Source organism: Dermacentor albipictus, chromosome 10, assembly GCF_038994185.2.
Source record: "Dermacentor albipictus isolate Rhodes 1998 colony chromosome 10, USDA_Dalb.pri_finalv2, whole genome shotgun sequence".
NCBI classification, from domain to species: domain Eukaryota; kingdom Metazoa; phylum Arthropoda; class Arachnida; order Ixodida; family Ixodidae; genus Dermacentor; species Dermacentor albipictus.
In genome coordinates, this window is record NC_091830.1 from 24,977,309 (window position 1) to 24,995,696 (window position 18,388).

The following is an 18,388-nucleotide window of genomic DNA, read 5'->3' on the forward strand; positions in this document are numbered from 1 at the left end:
ACATCTTAATTACAACAAACGGCAAAAAAAAGGAAAGAAAACGAAGCGTGCCACTGAGCGGTGTGTTTGACTGATTTTGCAGCTGCTCTCTATCGCGTTTTGGCGAATTCTAAACCATGGCACGTAGAAGTGACGCTCATTCCCCTCCCTACATGTTTCTGAACAGCAAACGCGCGGTCAGACTCTGCCGGATTACTTGCTGCAGTAACACACGGGTGGAAGCTCCGCCCCCTAGCTGTCCCTTATTTGCCCCAGGAAGTTGTCTGCGAGAGGTTCATTTCAATAGCGCTTGAATGCATGCGTGTGTATCATGGGCCCCACCACAGTATTATTGCAGTCGTATAATATCCTTTATTGCTACTAAGTGCAGTTTATTGGTGTACTGCACTCCGTTCCATACATAGCGGTCAACACAGTAGAAGTTACGCAAGAAGTTCGATCAAGAAAAGTTATCACTCCGCGCGGAGGAAGAAGAAGACGAGGAGGCGTGCGGATGTGTCTTGCGTGCGCTTCCAGGTTTTTCGATGTTCCTGGCGGATTTATGCTTGTGCTCAAGCCAACTTCGATTGGAATCATCAGCGGAAGTAACCAGGATCACCTGGATACCAAAATTCCGGCAAGTGGACCCAATTTTCGGCTATCTTTCGACTCTGACGCGTCGTCCCGGCAGCTGCGTTCGACCTAGCGTCGACTCCGATCACTGCCCGCCGGCCAAGCGTCGGTGCGTCGCGCTGCCGACCCCTGGGGCTTAGCACGGCTGGATATCTTCGGCGAAAATGGAGGTTGTTGTTCAAGGGGAGGATATTTCTCCTGAAGAATTTTCCGAGAAGGTCGGTTGGTTCACGATCAACACAAGCCGGCAACGCGGCAGCCAAGATGGCGGCCGCGAAGGAGGAAGCCAAGGTGTCGGCTCGGATCGAAGAGAGAGACAAGATGGCGGCCACGGCCACGTGAGCACCAAATCAATCAAGATGGCGGGGAGGAAATTGGCGCTGCGCTCCGTGGCGTCACAGCAACCACGCCTACCTACTGGCTTGCATAAGGTGATAATCCGACCGAGCGGAGGATTGAAAGCTCTATCTTTGGGTGGAGACGTGAAGATATATGAGATTGTTCGAGCCGCTGCGGGCGTGAATTTGAAGGAGGCTAAGGAAGACATTATTCAACTTAACACCAAGCAAAACACCATTTTGGTGGGCACCATGAGTGAAGAAAGAATGCATCGGTACCTGAAGATAAAAATACTTCAGGTTGATCAGGCAAAATACGAAGTAAACGCCTACCTGTCAGCCCCCGATGGCAGTGGCAAAGGAGTTATTCATGGGATCCCGGTGGAACACACGGAAGCACAGATTCTGGACAACCTGGATTGTTCAAGGAACCCCAAAATCAGAGGGGTCAGAAGAATGGGGAAGACATCGACCTCAGTTCTGATACTCTTCGTAAACGATAATGTGCCGTTTTGGATTTATTATGGAGGCGGGCTCCTCAAGTGCTTCCTCTACAAAAAGAAGTTTGAGGTGTGCAACGCATGCGGACACCTTGGGCACCGCTCTGATGTGTGTCCGGACCCGGACGACGTCAAGTGCCGCGGCTGCGGTACGGTGAAGCCACCGGATGGACACGTGTGCGATCCCAAATGTGCTCTTTGTGGAAAGGGACATGAACTGGGCAACAAGAAGTGTCGCGAGATCTACCGAACTCCGTACATCGTCAGGAAACGCCGGTGGGAGCGGAAGCTCCAAGAAGAGGAGGCGAAGAAAACACCCTCGTCTGGGCGAAAAAGCCGATCAAGAAGCCGGGAAGGCTTCCGGAGCCACTCCGGCTCCTTCCCTCGCCTCGATCACCCGGGCCGTTCCAGCTCCAGGGGCTGCTCCAGCTCCAGGGATCGTTCCGGCTCCGGGGTCCACTCCGGCTCCAGGGCAAGATCGTCGTCAAGGCCGAGGAATGAAGCCAACAAGCAAAGGGAGGTGAGCTGGGTAGATAAGGTCTCCCCAAAAAATACAGAGTCCGAGGAACTCGCCAAGATGAGAATCACGGTAGAGAAACTCATTAAAAGAGTAGATGACCTCGAAAAGGAAAACGCTATGCTAAAAAGGGAGAAGAAAGTAGCTAACGCAGTCAAAACCGCTAACACGATTGGAGCCCACCCAGCCGTTGAAAGCACTGTGGCGATGCAGGTAGATGACACCCGCTCCCCACCTCTGAAAAGGAAACCAGGCGCGAACGCGCCACAAGAACCCACAATGGCAGATCTGTGCAAGAAAATGGACGACTTCCAGGCGAGCTGGGAGGCAAAGTTCGCATCAGTCATCCAAGCCATCCAGGCGCTATCGGAAGAAAGCCAGAAACACAGGGCCGCGTTGGTGAGCATTAATAACTGGCAGAGGGAAACAGAGCAGAAAGTACATGGTGGTTCTCAGACGGCTGCGACCCTAATACCACTGGGTGATAATCCACAATTCACTCATGGCCAGTCACAATAAACACACGATTTGGCAGTGGAATTGCCGCGGGTACCGTCGCAAAAGGGCGGTCCTAGAGCAGCTCCTTCTTGGCAAAGACAATCCGGACGTAATCGCTTTACAAGAAACTGCGGGGATGGCAAAATTATCGGGCTACATATCATTTAGTACAGGTGATGGAAGATCCGGGGTAACCACCCTGGTCAGGAGAAACTTGGCAGTCGTTAAGCACGACACGGAGGTTATCAACGTAGACCACGTCCTTGTTGAACTCATTCCAGCAAAAAAGAAAGAAGGCAGCCTCTTTGTTCTCAATATCTATAGCAGCCCGAAACAAAGGAAGGCCCGATTTGGACCTCTTCTCCAAAAAACTCTGCGTATTGCCAACAGACAAGCTTTGGTAGTGGTGGGAGACTTTAACGCCCAACACGCTGCCTGGGGGTACAGAAAAGAAGGAGTTAAGGGAAGGGAGCTCTGGCTGGATGCACAGCAAGAGGGGCTCACCTTAATGACCGACCCCCAAACCCCCACTAGAACGGGGAATAGTGTCAGCATAGACACCTCACCCGACCTCACATTCGTCAAAAACGTGGGAGATGCAACCTGGGTTAATACCCAGGAAAACCTAGGTAGCGATCACTTTATTCTCGAAACAGTGGTGAGCGCAGGCCCTGCCAGGAGAAAAGGCAGAAACCAGCTAATTGTTGAATGGGATGCCTTTCGCGAAATAAGAAGGGAGACGGCAGGGAGTGAGATAAGGGATATTGATGAATGGGCTAAGAAACTAGGCCAGGACGTTAAAAACGCAACCAAGGAGGATTCTGCACTGGAGATAGCGGACAGCCACCTCCTCCATATGTGGGAGGCTAAGCTCAGCATGGAAAAACGGCTCAGGAGGCAAAGGTGGAACCGCAATCTCAGGAGACGGATCGCTAGGCTCAATAAAGATATAGAAGATTACGCGCTCAAACTAACCAGGCAGAACTGGGAGTCCACCTGCGATAGGATGGATGGAAATATAGGCCTAGCTAGGACATGGAATCTACTCCGCTACCTGCTGGATCCACAGGGCTGCAAAACAGCGCAGCGACAGAACCTTCAAAAAATTCTTCACTTGTACGAAGGTACGGAGGTAGATCTAATGAAGGACATACAGGAGAGATACATAGGGGACACTAGCAAGGAACCCCTACCTAACTATGAAGGCGTAGGCAACTCCAGCCTAGACGAACCCATCAGCGAGGCGGAGGTCCGGGCGGAGATTGCCAAGCTCAAAACCAAATCAGCTTCAGGCCCGGATGGCGTTAGCAATAAAATGCTACGCAATCTAGACGATAACTCTATAACTGCATTAACTAACTTTATGCAGAAGTGCTGGGAAGAGGGTAAACTACCAAATCAGTGGAAAACCGCTAAGGTGGTGATGATCCCAAAACCAGGCAAGAAACTCCAGATAGAGAACTTAAGACCTATCTCTCTAACCTCTTGTGCAGGCAAGCTTTTGGAGCACGTTATTCAAACGCGGCTCAATAACTACATGGAGGATAATGACCTCTATCCGCATTCGATGGTGGGCTTTAGGCCCAGGCTCTCCACCCAGGACGTGATGCTGCAACTAAAACACCAAATCATCGATGCGGAAACGGGGGACGCAAAGGCAATTCTAGGGCTTGACCTAGCGAAGGCTTTTGATAACGTCACACATAAAGCCATTCTTGAGAACCTTCAGGACTTGGGAGTAGGCGTACGAACCTACAATTACATTAGGGACTTCTTGTCAGACCGAGAAGCAAAAATCCAGATTGGAGAATGCCAATCGGATGACATTAAATTAGGCAGCAAAGGGACCCCACAGGGCTCTGTGCTCTCGCCGTTTCTTTTCAATGTGGCCATGATCAAACTCCCTGAAAGACTGGAGGCTATTGAAGGACTAAATCACAGTATATACGCTGATGACATTACGTTGTGGATAGCTAGGGGCAGCGATGCCCAAATAGAGGAAACCCTCCAAAGAGCTATCCAGGCAGTTGAAGGTTATGTCGGACCTAGGGGACTTAAATGTTCACCGCAAAAATCGGAACTGCTTCTATACCAGCCGAAAGGCAGGGCCAGTAAGGAGGAACCGCAAATCTCTCTCACAGCTGGGGGGATCCCCATTCCAAAAGTGGACAAAATAAGAGTTCTGGGACTTTTTATTCAGGCCAATGGTTTTAATGGCGAAACAATAAGGAGACTAGACGGCTGCGCACTGCAGACCATGAGGCTGATCCGCAGGATCGCCAACAGGCGGTCCGGGATGAGAGAAGCGAATCTAGTTAGGCTAGTCCAGGCCTTTGTGATAGGTAGAATAGCTTATGTTGCTCCCTTCCTCAGTTTTAGGTCATTCGAGAAGAAGAAGATTGATGGCATCATACGTAAAAGTATAAAACAGGCGCTGGGGCTTCCCATCCGCACTGCAAATGAAAAGCTTTTAGCTCTAGGGCTCCACAACACGCTTGAAGAGATTATTGAAGCAGTGAGGATCTCGCAGTATGAGAGACTTGCGGGAAGCCCTACGGGCAGGAAAATCCTAGCTAGGCTAGGCATAAACTATGAGGGGCAGGAAGGCATCAAAATAGACCTGCCGCGAAGCATGCGGAACCGACTAATAATCCCACCACTACCTCAAAACATGCACCCAATCCATCACAAGGAACGCAGACAGAAACGGGCCGAGGCTCTTGAGAAGCGTTTCAAAAACTCGAAGGACGTGCTCTACGTTGATGCTGCAGACTATGGCAACGGCCGCATGGCCCTAGCTGTAGCGAGCGCTGAAACTAGATTGATAGCCAGTGGCACAGTTCCAACGGATTGCTCTCAAATTGGAGAAGAATCTGCCATAGCACTTGCAATTGCAAGTACTTCGGCCAAAATTATAGTCAGCGACTCTAAGGTTGCGGTGATGAACTTTGCCAGAGGCAGAATTTCTCCCGAGGCGAACAGAATCCTGCAGACCTGCAGAGATAGCAGGAAAATTGAAATAATCTGGGCACCTGCGCACGCCTCCCTCGCTGGGAATGAGGCGGCCCACGAATTAGCTCGAGGACTCACATTCCGAGCTGGTGGGCTAGCCGAAGGCTTCACGGGGCGAGACCGCTTAGTGTGCTACAGAGAGATCACACAACACTACAGACTAGGGCGGGTTAAATATCCTCCGGCTGATGCATCCTTAAACAAGAGCCAGGCCTCCACTTGGCGTCGCCTGCAAACCAACTCGTTTCCAAGCCCGGTGTCGTGCAGCCTCTACTACCCGGGTCAGTACTCTAGCCAGTGTAAGCTATGTAAAGCCAGGGCTAATCTTAATCACATTCTGTGGGAATGCCCACAGGCTCCCTCTGAGGGAAGAATAACCTCTTTAGAACAATGGGAGACCTTAGTACTCAGCTCCGATCCGGAGATTCAACTGAAGACCGTCCAACTGGCCGAAAACGCCGCTAGGGTCCAAGGACTCCTGGCCGTCGTCTAGGTGGGAAGACTTAAGGCCTTCCCTACATCTGTTGGACAAATAAAGTTTTACAATCCAAATCACTCCGCGCGTTCCGTCCATGCTTCGTTGCGCGCCAACAAGCGTTCGCTCGCGCGAGCATGCACTTGAGGCTGCTCGCGACGGGTTGCAAATAAAAAAAATCCTAAAAGAACAACAAAAGTAAAAATGATCTAAAACAACGCATTAGCAGCCTTATACCACAGTGTGTTTGTTTCTAAGGGTTAAAACTTGTTTCCCCCAATACTCGGCCTAAATAGACAACAGTTGCGCACAGCTGGGCCAAAAAACGAAGGCACTGCAAAAAGAATCGCTATAGCCTCCACAGCGTTGGCTGCTATGCATGGGACGGAGTATAGTAACAACAGCATAGGTGTCCGTGACTTGGAAAACCAGGCATAGTAATACTTGCAGGGAAGACAAGCTGTTGTACAGAGCATCCGCACTAGGGCACTGGAAATAACAGCAGATGTAACATTCGTCAAAAGTTATTTTGGAAAGCGCCGATACCACGCAAGCAGTCTACGTGCACTCACCTACAACCAGATCAGTATTTCGGGTTCTGTGGCAATTTCATGCATATGTATTCTCCTATCGGTACTTTAAGCGCTCGTGTGAGGGTATATATGCTCGATATGTTCTCCTCCAGCGTAAGTCTCTTATCTTGAAGAAAATTAATTCCGAGATATTACGAGCTAAAGTCGCAGTCTTTATGTGAAGCATGCGGTAGCGAGGGCTGTGGGCTAATTTTCACGATCTTGTTCTCTTTTTTTTAACATGCACCCAATGCTCGGTACACGAGCGTTTTTTTTTCCGCTATACCTAATTTCACCTATTTCCCATCCCATCTATTCATTCTAAAACTATTGTATATTTTTTATGCGAAGCATATTACGAGGGCTCAACCCAGCTCCTCAGGCGCGGCGGTGACCATGAAATCACGTGACACCGTGACGTCACGACAGAGGAGAAGTGGCTTTGGCTCAACTCTTGCAAGACGGGCTGGGTGGGAATCGAACCAGGGTCTCCGGAGTGTGGGACGGAGACGCTACCACTGAGCCACGAGTACAACGCTTCAAAGCGGTACAAAAGCGCCTCTAGTGAATGCGGTGTTGCCTTAGAAACGCGCTGTTTCTAAGGCGTGCGTCTCTTGCTCAGGCGCACATTTCGTTGCCGCGCCGAACGCTGCTTTGCTCGACGCTCACCGCGTCCAATGCGGGGCGCGTAGTCGCTGCCCTGTAGCCCATTGTCTTACACCCCTTGGCGGGTCGACGGGAACGCTGTCGCGTTCCACTCTTGAAGGCGAAGAAGTAATGCATGAGTTGTTTCTTCGTCTAGCCGAACCAAATATAGCCAAGCAACAGCAGTTCACCAGGCTAAACAGTGGTTCAACAACTAAAATAAAGGCTAGTATGCTTCGCATCCTGGGCTTAACCTTACCTAAGCCACAGCCATTTTTTTTTCAATAACATTGCCCGAGTGACACGAAGCGGAAGCAGTTGGTGTCGCACACGACGTGATGCGAAATGTAATCAAAATTACGCTTCGTGTTCTACGTCAAAACCCAGAAGGTTGGTCAATAGCAGCAAACACGGAAAATGTACGCCGTATATTTATTGCGAGAGCAATTATTATCCCTCCGATGGATGGATGGATGCTATGAGCGTCCCCTTTGGAACGGGGCAGTGGGTTGCGCCACCAAGTTCTTGCTATTATGCTGCCTAATGTCCTGCCTGGGTACCTGCCCAATGTCCTACCTCCGAGACCTTTGAATGGCGCCCTCTCACGTGAGACGCCTGCCGGGGGGTTGGGGGGGGGGGAGGAGGGGGTATCGATTGCCGGGTGGCGCGCTCATTCGTTACGTCAAGGCAACTTCTCGCTGAGGGCCGACCTGCCCTGCTTGAGTTTTTGAAATGAGAGTCTGCACTTGGTATAACAGTACACGGGGTGTCCCAGCTAACTTTACCCGGAGATTTAAAGACATGCAAATGCCACGTAGTCAGACAGAACAAAGGTAATGTCGTTTGGCGTCGATTGGAGATACTCAAACTATTCTTTTTTCATTCCACCCAATTACATAATTAGTCTTACTCAACTTTTCAAATGTTATAATTAGATTAAAAGTGTCAACGATAGAATTGTAGAGCGACATGAAAAACTCCCGACACGGGTTTCTGTTGCTCAGTACGCGCTGCATAAACGTGTTTTTCCGAGCGTGAAAGAATCCAGCGAAGACACGCAAAGTGCCTCGAGCGGCCGGTCGCCCGGCAATTTTGCGTGCATTTGCGGGCTGCTTTCACGCTCGGAAAAACACGTTTATGCAGCACGTATTGAGCAACAGAAAGCTGTATCGGGAGTCTTTCGTGTCGCTCTACAATTTCCTTGTTGACACTGTTCATCCAGTTATATTTGAGAAGTCGATTAATGAATAAAGACTAATTATCCAATCAGGGGGAATGAAAAAAGAATAGTTTGAGCATCTCCAAGCGACGGCAAACGACATTACCTTCGTTCTGTGCGCCTTCGTGGCATTCGCATACTTTTTAAACTCTGGCTAAAGGTAGCGGGGACAGCCTGTATATACCGAATGTTCCGGGATAATATATTCCCTGAGAAAATAGAGCCGAGTCATCGTCATCCCCACGATTAGTGTGCATTCCTCCTGACGTCGTCTGCTAGTCATCAGTGTGCAGACGAGCGAGTACGGCGTTGGTTCTTTTTTGTCATTGCTGTTTCATCGCCGTGGCGCACTCAGAATGAATTGTAGGCCCTGTTTTGACGACGAATTGCAGTATCTGGCCTTCACTCGCTGTGTCTGTTGTGTAATAACCCTGTTTGTCTGCACAGCGCCTGCTGCGTGGTCACTCACCCGCTCCCCGCTGATCCTAGACGTTCCAATTTTGTCGCTGCTCCGCGCGTTAAGCATAGCACGAAACAAAGTTTGACGACATTTTCAGGAAACAAGGTGGTCGCTGCAGTGCACTGAAGCATTAATTCACTGCTTTATAGAGGCATGGCGGCAAAAATGCGTTCTGGAACGTCCAATATATGGGCGAGCGAAATTTTAGCGGCCAAAACAAAGTTGCGTAGTCTTGCGCGGCATTCCTGACATTCGCGAGGCAACTTTTATGCAACGTTTCCTACTTTCACCACGACATAACTCGCCCCTGCGTGTTAGTCGGCTCAACCTATTCGCTTTCTTTCTTAGCTCCTTCCATGGGTATAATGAGAACATTTCGCGAACGAGGTTCGTCCAGCGTTGAGAATTATTGCACTCACATAACAAAAAAGACAGGCGAATACCTTTGTTTTAGATCCCCGTCTTCGATAGGTTTTGTTCCATAAGCGCGTCATACATATTTAAAGCTAAACCAAGAGAATTGAGAAGTTAGGTTCGGTGCTACTTGACCGAATAAGCAGCTGGAACGCAAAAAAGAAAGAAGAAAAGAAAAGAGAAGGAAAGAAGTACGAAGGCGCATGAAGTGTTCACGACTTCCTGCGTTTTCTTTATTTATTTGCATATTTTACTTGCGCTGATACAGTGATGCTTTGTGAGTCGTTTCCAGTAGTCTGAAAGTGCGTTGAACAGGTATAGTATTATTCTAAGTTAAACAAGCAAATATTCTGCCTTAACTGAAATTTGGTAACCCGATATATGTGCAAGATATACAGTTGCCTCAGATGCCTCGGGCAGTCGGACCCGCAGCGATCAGACATTGCCATGCGTTTGTGTGCCGCTTTTGAAAACGTGTGCTCCTTCTCTTTCAAAGAGCACTTCTTGTGCGCCCCTGAGAACCAATGTTCGGTTCAAAGATGGCCATCAATATTTGCAAGGCTTCATTACCGGTGCAGCGTTTCGCTAGACGGCTTCCTTAGAGGAGTCGCGAGACCAAAGAGCATATCTTGAGTAATCTGTAACTGCACTGCCCGGAGGACTCTCTAGTTACTGTGCTCTTTTGCACCGACACCTCGTACTTACTTTTCTGGCCCCTTTCAGAAACTTCAAAGGAAAACACCGCAGCACAGAAAGAACATCGAGGGTCGTGGAGGTAATACCGAAGCCCGAGTGTATTCGTTTAGACTCGAGGGCTTTCTTTCTGATGTGCAGTTTCTAAGAGGGGCTCGTCAACAACCTTATTGACCCTTGCGCACGAGCCGCGGATAAATGAACCAAAAAACAGATACAAACAGTGAATTCCTACTGCGCTGCAGTCTGTAACGTTTTGGGTCGGAGCAGTAAACGTCAAGTTAACGTCAAGTTAACGTCACCTAACGTTTCACTGCATCACCGACCAACGCCTACAGTTTCCCGTCCACCACTGAAGTGCGACTGTCTACGACTCCACCGACGAGGCTCATCGCGCCAGCATTCTGAGACGCCTGGTGGCTGCCGAGGCGATGTTTCTTCTGCATAGCAGGAGCTGTAGTGAGTGCTGCGTGACGCCAACATGTTGCACCCACGTGTAGTATACAGAACGCCGTCCCGGGAGTACATAAGCGCAATGCTAAACCTTTTGCCATCGCTGTCATTGCTTCGTCTTTCGGACAAATCTCCTATTTTGTTTTTCGATATTAGGTACTTTTATATACTGTAACTAGATATAATACCTTTACATACGTGAGTACTTTAATGAAAAGAAGCAAGCGCAGGGTGCGCATGCAAAGTTATTATTGTCGTTACATCATTAGTTCTCGAAATATTTGCCTTGACAGATCTGTAGAAACATCATGTCACGAATTGTGCAATGAGAAATATACCTCCCCTCCATTTTCTATCGCTTATAAGACGTCGACCCTTTACTCACTCGGGTTAAATAATCAAATTAAAGGATTTCGAAGAAGGAAAGCAGAGGTTAAGCAACTAGGAAAATCTAAGATCAAGGAAAATATCGAGTGAATGTAATCGCGTTGCTCGTGAAAATTGCGATGGCGCTGGACTAAGAAACAGAATCCTCGTTTCAATCTCTGCTTTTTCTCAGATCTTGCACCATGAAATTCAGAAGTAGTTGTTTCAAATTCGGCTCCGGTAGTGATTACTGTTCTCTCCGAATTTCTAAGCAACGTTTATAACCGTGAAACGAAAGGATGCTGCAATCTGAGCCCACTGTGTCGCCAAGTTCACTATCTCGAGGTAGAGACGTCCGTGGCGGTATTGTGACCCTACGTGCTGGTTTCATCAACCTGCCCTTTGTTTCACAATATACATACTATGTTCTCTAGCAGGTGATTTAATTCTACTGCTCTCGCATTAAAACTGTTCAAGCAGCCTACAAAGTACACCTTTATTTTGCCTCGTCACCATTTAGATTGAAGGATTTCACTTGGTGAAGGGACGGACGTTCTCAAAACATAGATTCAGTGAGTAACCCACACAGCCAGCTGGGTTACCGAGAAACCTGAAACAGCTTTTCGAAGAACTCTCCAGTAATTACCTTTTTGCAGGCATTCAGAAGAAAGTTTTTTTATTTCCGGTCATCAGCGGAGCCCCGTAATCTGAACCCACGATGCTCTTGTGAGTTTACTCGAAGATAATTACCCATTCAGCGATTTTTAAGCGTTCGTCGCTCTCGTTTCGTTAATTTCTCCTTTAATCACAGAAACGTGCACTTGTTTACGTCGCTGATGCTATTGATTTCAGAGTAATTTAGCTTAGTAATTTAGTGCATGCCGCTAGGGAGACGCTGGGTAAAAGACACGGGTAAACTTCTTTCGGGCACCTGCGCAGTGATTAACACAGAGCTACGGGCTTAGTAGGAAGCGTCGAATTACGGCTCGTCAAGAAGGTTTCATTTTCCGCAACCTGCTCCTAGCCGACAATCTTCTCCTGCATATGCAACTGCTGTGAATTACAGGAGCCGGTAAGAAATATTGCTTTTTTCGCTATTATTATCCGTTCCATATTTATAATTTAAAGTACTATTTTCTTTATCCCTTATTTACTTTGTATTTTCGTTGGGGGTTCATCAGTGCATTCCGTGGCATGGCATGCTGTGTTGGAAGGTGGGTGGCGTCGTGTGCGAGGGGGGGGGAGGGAGAGGAGCGCAGGGGCATATTATTGAGGGAAGGCCCACTCTCGCCCACTCTAGCCCACTCTTGCCCACTCTTGCCCACTCTTGCCTACTCTTGCCTACTCTTGCCTACTCTTGCCTACTCTTGCCTACTCTTGCCTACTCTTGCCTACTCTCGCGCGGCTTTGGAGCCGCCTCCGGTTGGGCGAAGACACTCATATGCGCATAAAGCAGACAGCTTAGCAATGCGCAGCGTGAGCGATGCAAACCTAGCGGATACAAACACGTGCCCGCGCGTACGCGTTCCCAACTTCGAGAGCTCGGTTTGCGCACCGATTAAAAGAGAAAAGCAGGTGGAGTTCCTGATGGTCGGTCACTTAGCTGTCTTAGACGGAGTTCCCGCGCAGGTAGCCATATAGAGTGTAAGGAATTGTGTTCCTCTCCGAAACGCTCCCGTTTCATTACCAGCCTAATAGCCCGTGCCATCGTGGGGAGAACTTTCTAAGTGCACGGAAAGCGCGCCCTCTCGTGCCCACCTCGGAGATGCCACCGAGGAGGTCATCGAGTTTTGTGAGATTCCTTTAAGTGCCGCGCTGTACGTCCGGCTTCAAAGTAAACCGACTCACTTGGGCTAACGCTTCATGCTTTGTGTTCACCTTGAGCAGGGAAACACTTGCGCGTGCCCACGTATTCGCAAGTGTATACGGTGAGTGCGTGTTTGTCGTCCACCATGTCGGTGTCACCGGTGAAGTATACCTCGACAGGTCTGCGGTAGATAGCTTTCGCTTTCAGGTGCACATCTTTTTTACTTAAGTAAGTAACTGGGCCTGTATTCACAAAAAAAGTACTTTGACTAGATGCACATCTTTTTTACTTAAATAAGTAACTGGGCCTGTTTTCACAAAAAAGTACTTTGACTAGAACGTTTCGTATCAAAAGATGCCGACATATCGCGATGTTGGAAGCAAGGAAGGAAAAAGTGGAGAAGGAAAGGTAGGGATGTTAACCAGTTTAGCTTAACCGGTTTGCTACCCTACACATGGGAGAGGGATGGGGGAGATTAAAGATGGGGAAGGGGGGGGGAGGGAGAGAGAGCACATAGCACAGCACACACACATCGTCCGTTGGAGTCCATCAATCTGGAGTGGTACGTGGCATCACTCTCACAGCCGCTTGTCCAATCCCGTCTCTTTCAAAAGTAGTCTCGTTGTCGCCGTCACCTGCGATGTCTTCTGTCTGCGGCGTGTGAAGATCGTATCGAGGGACAATGGTCTACTGTCAAGGTGCGCTAGAACAGATGCCAGGGACTGTCGCTGAACATTATATTCAGGACAGTCGCACATAATATGTTCCAGCGTGTCCTACGACTGTCCTGAATATAATGTTCAGCGACAGTCCCCGGCATCTGTTCTAGCGCACCTTGACAGTAGACCACTGTCCCTCGACACGATCTTCACATGCCGCCGACAGAAGACATCGCGATGTTGGACGTATCATTAGCGAAGGCGGCTGGCCAAAGGAAAACAGCTCTTACGAATTAAGAGCTCTTGAGAATCGGGCCCCCCAGTTCCAGAGGAAAGTTCGTATGTGTGCCTACTTGTTATTGTTTGTACGCGCACTTGAGCCTACGCGTACGCACTGACACTTGCGCAGCGTGAATTCGATGCGCTAAGGAGGCAATGCAATACACCACTCTCGGATTCATCTAAATGCGCTTATGTATACAGTCATGCGTAAACACTTGCAAAGATAAACAAGCCGTTTTTTTTTCGTATAACGCTTGTCATAAGTTATATTTGACGTGCGTAACGGTTTATTAAAAGTACGCTGCTATGTCTTTGTCGGGCACACATTTAAGTAGTGTTTCGCAGTATCGATAGAGGTCTATTTGTTTATTTACGTATGTTATTACGCACCAATGGACGATATGAGAAACATGCCAGTGAATTTCCTTCCCACCCATAGAGCGACCAATTCAAGATGGCCGAGCTCGAACTACAATCGTAAGTGAGGCTTCAACATGTACGCTATGGTCATCATTCCATGCACCCTCGGCTCTCTGCGTCACCCGAGCTTTCAAAACAAGTGCCTCATAGAGAAATATTAGCAGGATTGGCAGGGGGGGGGGGGGGGGGAGTAACCAATGTCACGCCCTGTTGGCTATCCTACACGAAGGAAAGACGAACAACGAGAGACATTGCGAGCGCATCCGGAGATTAATGTTCACTCACGCATATAGGGTGTTCCAACTATCGTTAGCGAAGCTCTTCAACGAAAAAGAAAATTTATTTAATACCTCGGTGCACGATGAGGTTTTATCGCCTACGGTGTTAGGTAGTCAGAGCTACGAGGACTGATCACCGCGTGTCTCATAACTGTATCTCGCACCGTGTCTTTTTAATCTTCGGTGAACAGCTTGGCTTATGTTAGCTGGGACACGCAATACAGTCACAAGCGCTATTCTAGTCCGGTTGTCTTCAAGAAGCGCATCGGGGCTTTGGTGGCCTTGCGCCTACCACAGGTCTGCGGCCGAGGTCACACGACCATAGCTTCCGTTAGTGGTGTTGTTATCTAAGCGGCTGAGCGTAACAACGATAGTCTCAGCTTTAACAGTGCTACTAGCGGGAATCGCGGCCATATTGGTTAGGGCAAGTTGGGTGTGCGGGAAACCTCGATTACATAATTATGCATGTCGAGACCTACAAGTGCCCCGACGTTGCAGCACGTACGTACAAACAAATTTAAGAAAAGGTAGGCGTGAGAAAACCCGCAAATCATGCAGCAGAGATGTGCAATGTTTTGTTACTTTGCACACTTCAACAGCATAAACGGGCTGTGACGAAAGAATGAAATCACTTTCATAATTAGGCGCGCGATTATAGCAAGCCTCAGTAAATTGCAAGTCCGTTTTCCGCGTATGTGTATTGCGCGCAGAAATCTCCAAGCGACTTCTAATCGTTGCCGTATAGTGTGGAAATATTACCGCGCAAATATTACTGCGCAAATATTACCGCGCAAATATTAACGCGCAAATATTAGCCATCTTAGCGCCAGCAGCCTGTTAATATTCGCTGCATGGAATGTTATTGGAGCTCAAAGCAGGCCACGTGTGTAATTAGCCGTCGTAAGCTATCACTAGTGACTTCTTCCGGCAGCTTGACGTTCATTGTGAGAGATACTATCTGTGGAATGCGCATTGTGAAAACAAAATTTTGGTCTTCTGACAATGAAGCACCAACTTTAGTAAAAATGTGCACGAACGGAAAGTTGCGTTATGAAACGGGTGGGAAGCGAGTAACTACTACAAAGCTAATTATTGTAAAAACACAAGGAAGTGTTTCGTGCTCCAAAAATAGCAATTTCATATACAATTTGTTGAAGTTACATCCAAATAAGACATTCTAGGACACGGCAAGAAAGCTGGACCGATAACGTAGAAACTTACAAGGAAGTGATTTTCCTGTTTTCTAAATGCTGTTTTACTATTCTATGGGGCAATAGGCCATAATATTCAATGTCTTGGCGCTGCAGCTTGTACTCAAAGGCCACATCAAGACGACCATGCCTAGCTTTAATCATGCGTTACTGAAATACTTTAGCTTATCATTAACGTTCAGTTGTTACTGTTACCGATACCGCCTCCTGGCAACTGCGCATGCTCGAAAGTTTTGTGCATCAGCAGTAGGAGAGAAGCAGTCGCGGAAATGGTAACAGTATCATGGTAGCTATAGGATAAAACAGTTTATTATTAACGTGCACCGAAATGACAGCGCTCTGATGCTTTTGCAATGCGCTCAAACCCGAATACGGTGGAGCTGGAGGAGAGAAAGGAACACGTGGCCAGTAGCTGCACAGAGAGAGAAAGACCATGGAAAGGGGAAAGGCAGGGAGGTTAACCAGAGGGGAAGATCCGGTTTGATACCCTACGCTGCGGAAAGAAGGAAGGGGGAGGTAAAGTGATAACCAAGTACAGATAAAGAAAGAAAGGAGCATAGACACACAATCACAGTCGGTCACTGTCACCGCATACTGTCACCGCAAAGCACAGTAACACTTTAGAGTGAGACAGGCGGCTGGTTTGTTTGCATTAAAGTCGTATGCGCATCGCATTGACCTCTATCGGCAACGCCATATGGCACAAAGGGAAAAAAAAACACACACACACAACATTCTTTGGTGGCCCCCTAGAACGTCTTAGGAGGTCCCAATCCAGTTCCCCACTTTCTCGTCAGTCGCTGTTGGTTCGGTTGTGTTCGCGCCCCAAAGTTGAAACGGAAATGCACAGGCCAAAAAAAACAAAGAAAAAACTACACGGGCATCCTCCTCCATCTGTCTGCATACGGTGAGTTATAGGCATGCCCGCATGTCCAAGTCCAGGTCAGGTCACGACCGGCAATCGCTGACCGAGGAAAACGGTTGAGGACGAATTGCATGCAGCGAATTGCAATGGTTTGGTAGTGTGGTGCGGGTCCAGCAGTTCATCGCCTATGTGCGTTTGTGTATACGTTGGGAGCTGACGTTCGGCGCCGACAGTTAAAGTCGTTGCTCCGAGGCACAAGTCACCAGGCCCCACCCATGGCTACGCAGGAGGCTGTGTTTTATGTGTGCCTCGAATAGTTTTTGTGTTCATCTCCCGTACATACATACACACTAGCTGCTGCGAAAACTGGGACAGACATCTGGATGTAAGGGCGAATAACAAACTGTAATTGACGCTAACCCAGAGCCGAAATAAATTGAAAAATCAGAGAGCGATCTCACAAGAAGCACAGTCTCGTAAAGAGGAATTACGGTGGAAACTGGGACAGGCATCTGCATCTAAGTGCGCAGTGGCAGGATCAGAAAGGTGAAACGGGAAAGCGCACAACATTCAACAGTAAAGAAGTTAAAAATATATGTGGAAATTTTACTCGTCGCAAGTGGTAGAAGCTTGAGGGGGGCGGCGGGGGATGCAGATTGAAAGTCAGCACCCCGTGTGAAGAACAAGACAAATAGACTTATTTGTGTGTGTGTGTGCGTGTGTCACATTCAGGTCAGAAATTTCTTTTTTGCATATATAAAAATAAAAACAAAACTTAACTTAGAAGTCAGTAAAACGCGTATTTACAGTGCTCACTGGCTTGAGCGTCTCATACTGTGAGGACTAATGAGCTTGCCGCCCATAAAATTTGTTCATCCTGCAACGCGCGACCTTGAACTTTGATTTAGGCAGTTGTTTTTCTCTCCGGCTTTACCGTAGAGTTCACTTAAGGATTGCGTAGGGCCTCACTCGAAAGTTTTGAGAAATCGCAGCAGCAACTGATCTAATAAGGCTGAAAAAGTTTTTAATAACGTAACAACCTTTATCTCGATGGTCTTGTAATGTGATCATACGTCAACCCCTGGCCCCAGAAAGAAAAAGATCGCTTCGTATGGTTACATATCTTTTTCTTTTACTCTTCCTTAGTGCACCACGGCCCAGGTCAAAGTAGGGTACCGTTCTCCATAGCTGTTCAACTAATCCAATCGACCGCTTTCTGTGCAGGTGCTGCTGGAATACCGCCCCCATCGCCCGTCGGCCCATAAAGCAGTGAAAGCGCTTTTCTGTTTCTTAAGGACGACGGGTTTGTGCGACGATCTGTGACTATTAATGCAATTTCTGTAAGACCACACGCGTCAGCGAACTCGCCGCAATTTCCTTCTTTCCTTCCCTCCTCTCTCTCCCTGTGATCTTTGTTTTCCCCTTTCCCATTCCCCCGGTGTAGGGTAGCCAACCGGACGTTATTCTGGTTAACCTCCCTGCCTTTTACTTTTCTCTTTCCTCCTCCTCCTCCTTTACGCATGGAAAGGCAGCTCCCGCAACGGGCCATCGCCGCATTGAAAAGCGACTCACCAGACAGTCCAAGAGAGAGAGAAAACAAGGATAGGAAAGGCATGGACGTCAACCAGAATAGCATCCGGTTTGCTACCCTACACTGGGGGTGGGGGAAGGGGAATAGAAAGAGGGAGAAAGGGAGAGAGTAAGCACTGAGTACGTGTGGGAGGGACACCATACACAAGGACACTATAAACCACAGTCCAAAATTCGTGTTATACGCAGGAGGTTGTAGAGTGTCTTCCAGGGAACGTTCTAGCCAAATTACTATTTCAAAGAACTTTACTAGCAGTCGAGGTGTAAGGAAATAAAGTCTTGAGAGATGGTGGTGCGAGGAGGTTACCTTCTCTCCCCGCAGCAAAGATCCTCCCTCTCAATACTCTTCGAAGAGAACATGTCCGGTGTGCGCACGATGAATTCTCTACATCTGACTCACTGCCAGAACTAAACAACCGTTATAACATCACCTCGATTGAAGCAATGAGAAACAGAAGTTGTGCCTTGAATTTCTCCGCTGACTAATTAGGTTAACGAAAGG

At 48.3% G+C, this 18,388-nt stretch overlaps 2 protein-coding genes across 3 annotated transcripts in view; one reads left to right on the forward strand and one right to left on the reverse strand.

The window, feature by feature from the left end:
- LOC139050500 (dermonecrotic toxin SpeSicTox-betaIB4-like) overlaps positions 1–18,388 on the reverse strand; it is a 275,782-nt gene that overhangs the window by 152,938 nt on the left and 104,456 nt on the right. The gene's annotated exons all lie outside the window — the stretch shown is intronic.
- On the forward strand, positions 506–5,911 carry LOC139050642 (uncharacterized). Its single transcript, XM_070527231.1, has 2 exons — positions 506–1,970; positions 2,181–5,911. Exons 1-2 carry the CDS (start codon positions 777–779, stop codon positions 2,484–2,486), a joined length of 1,500 nt encoding a protein of 499 aa, XP_070383332.1. The 5' UTR covers positions 506–776; the 3' UTR covers positions 2,487–5,911.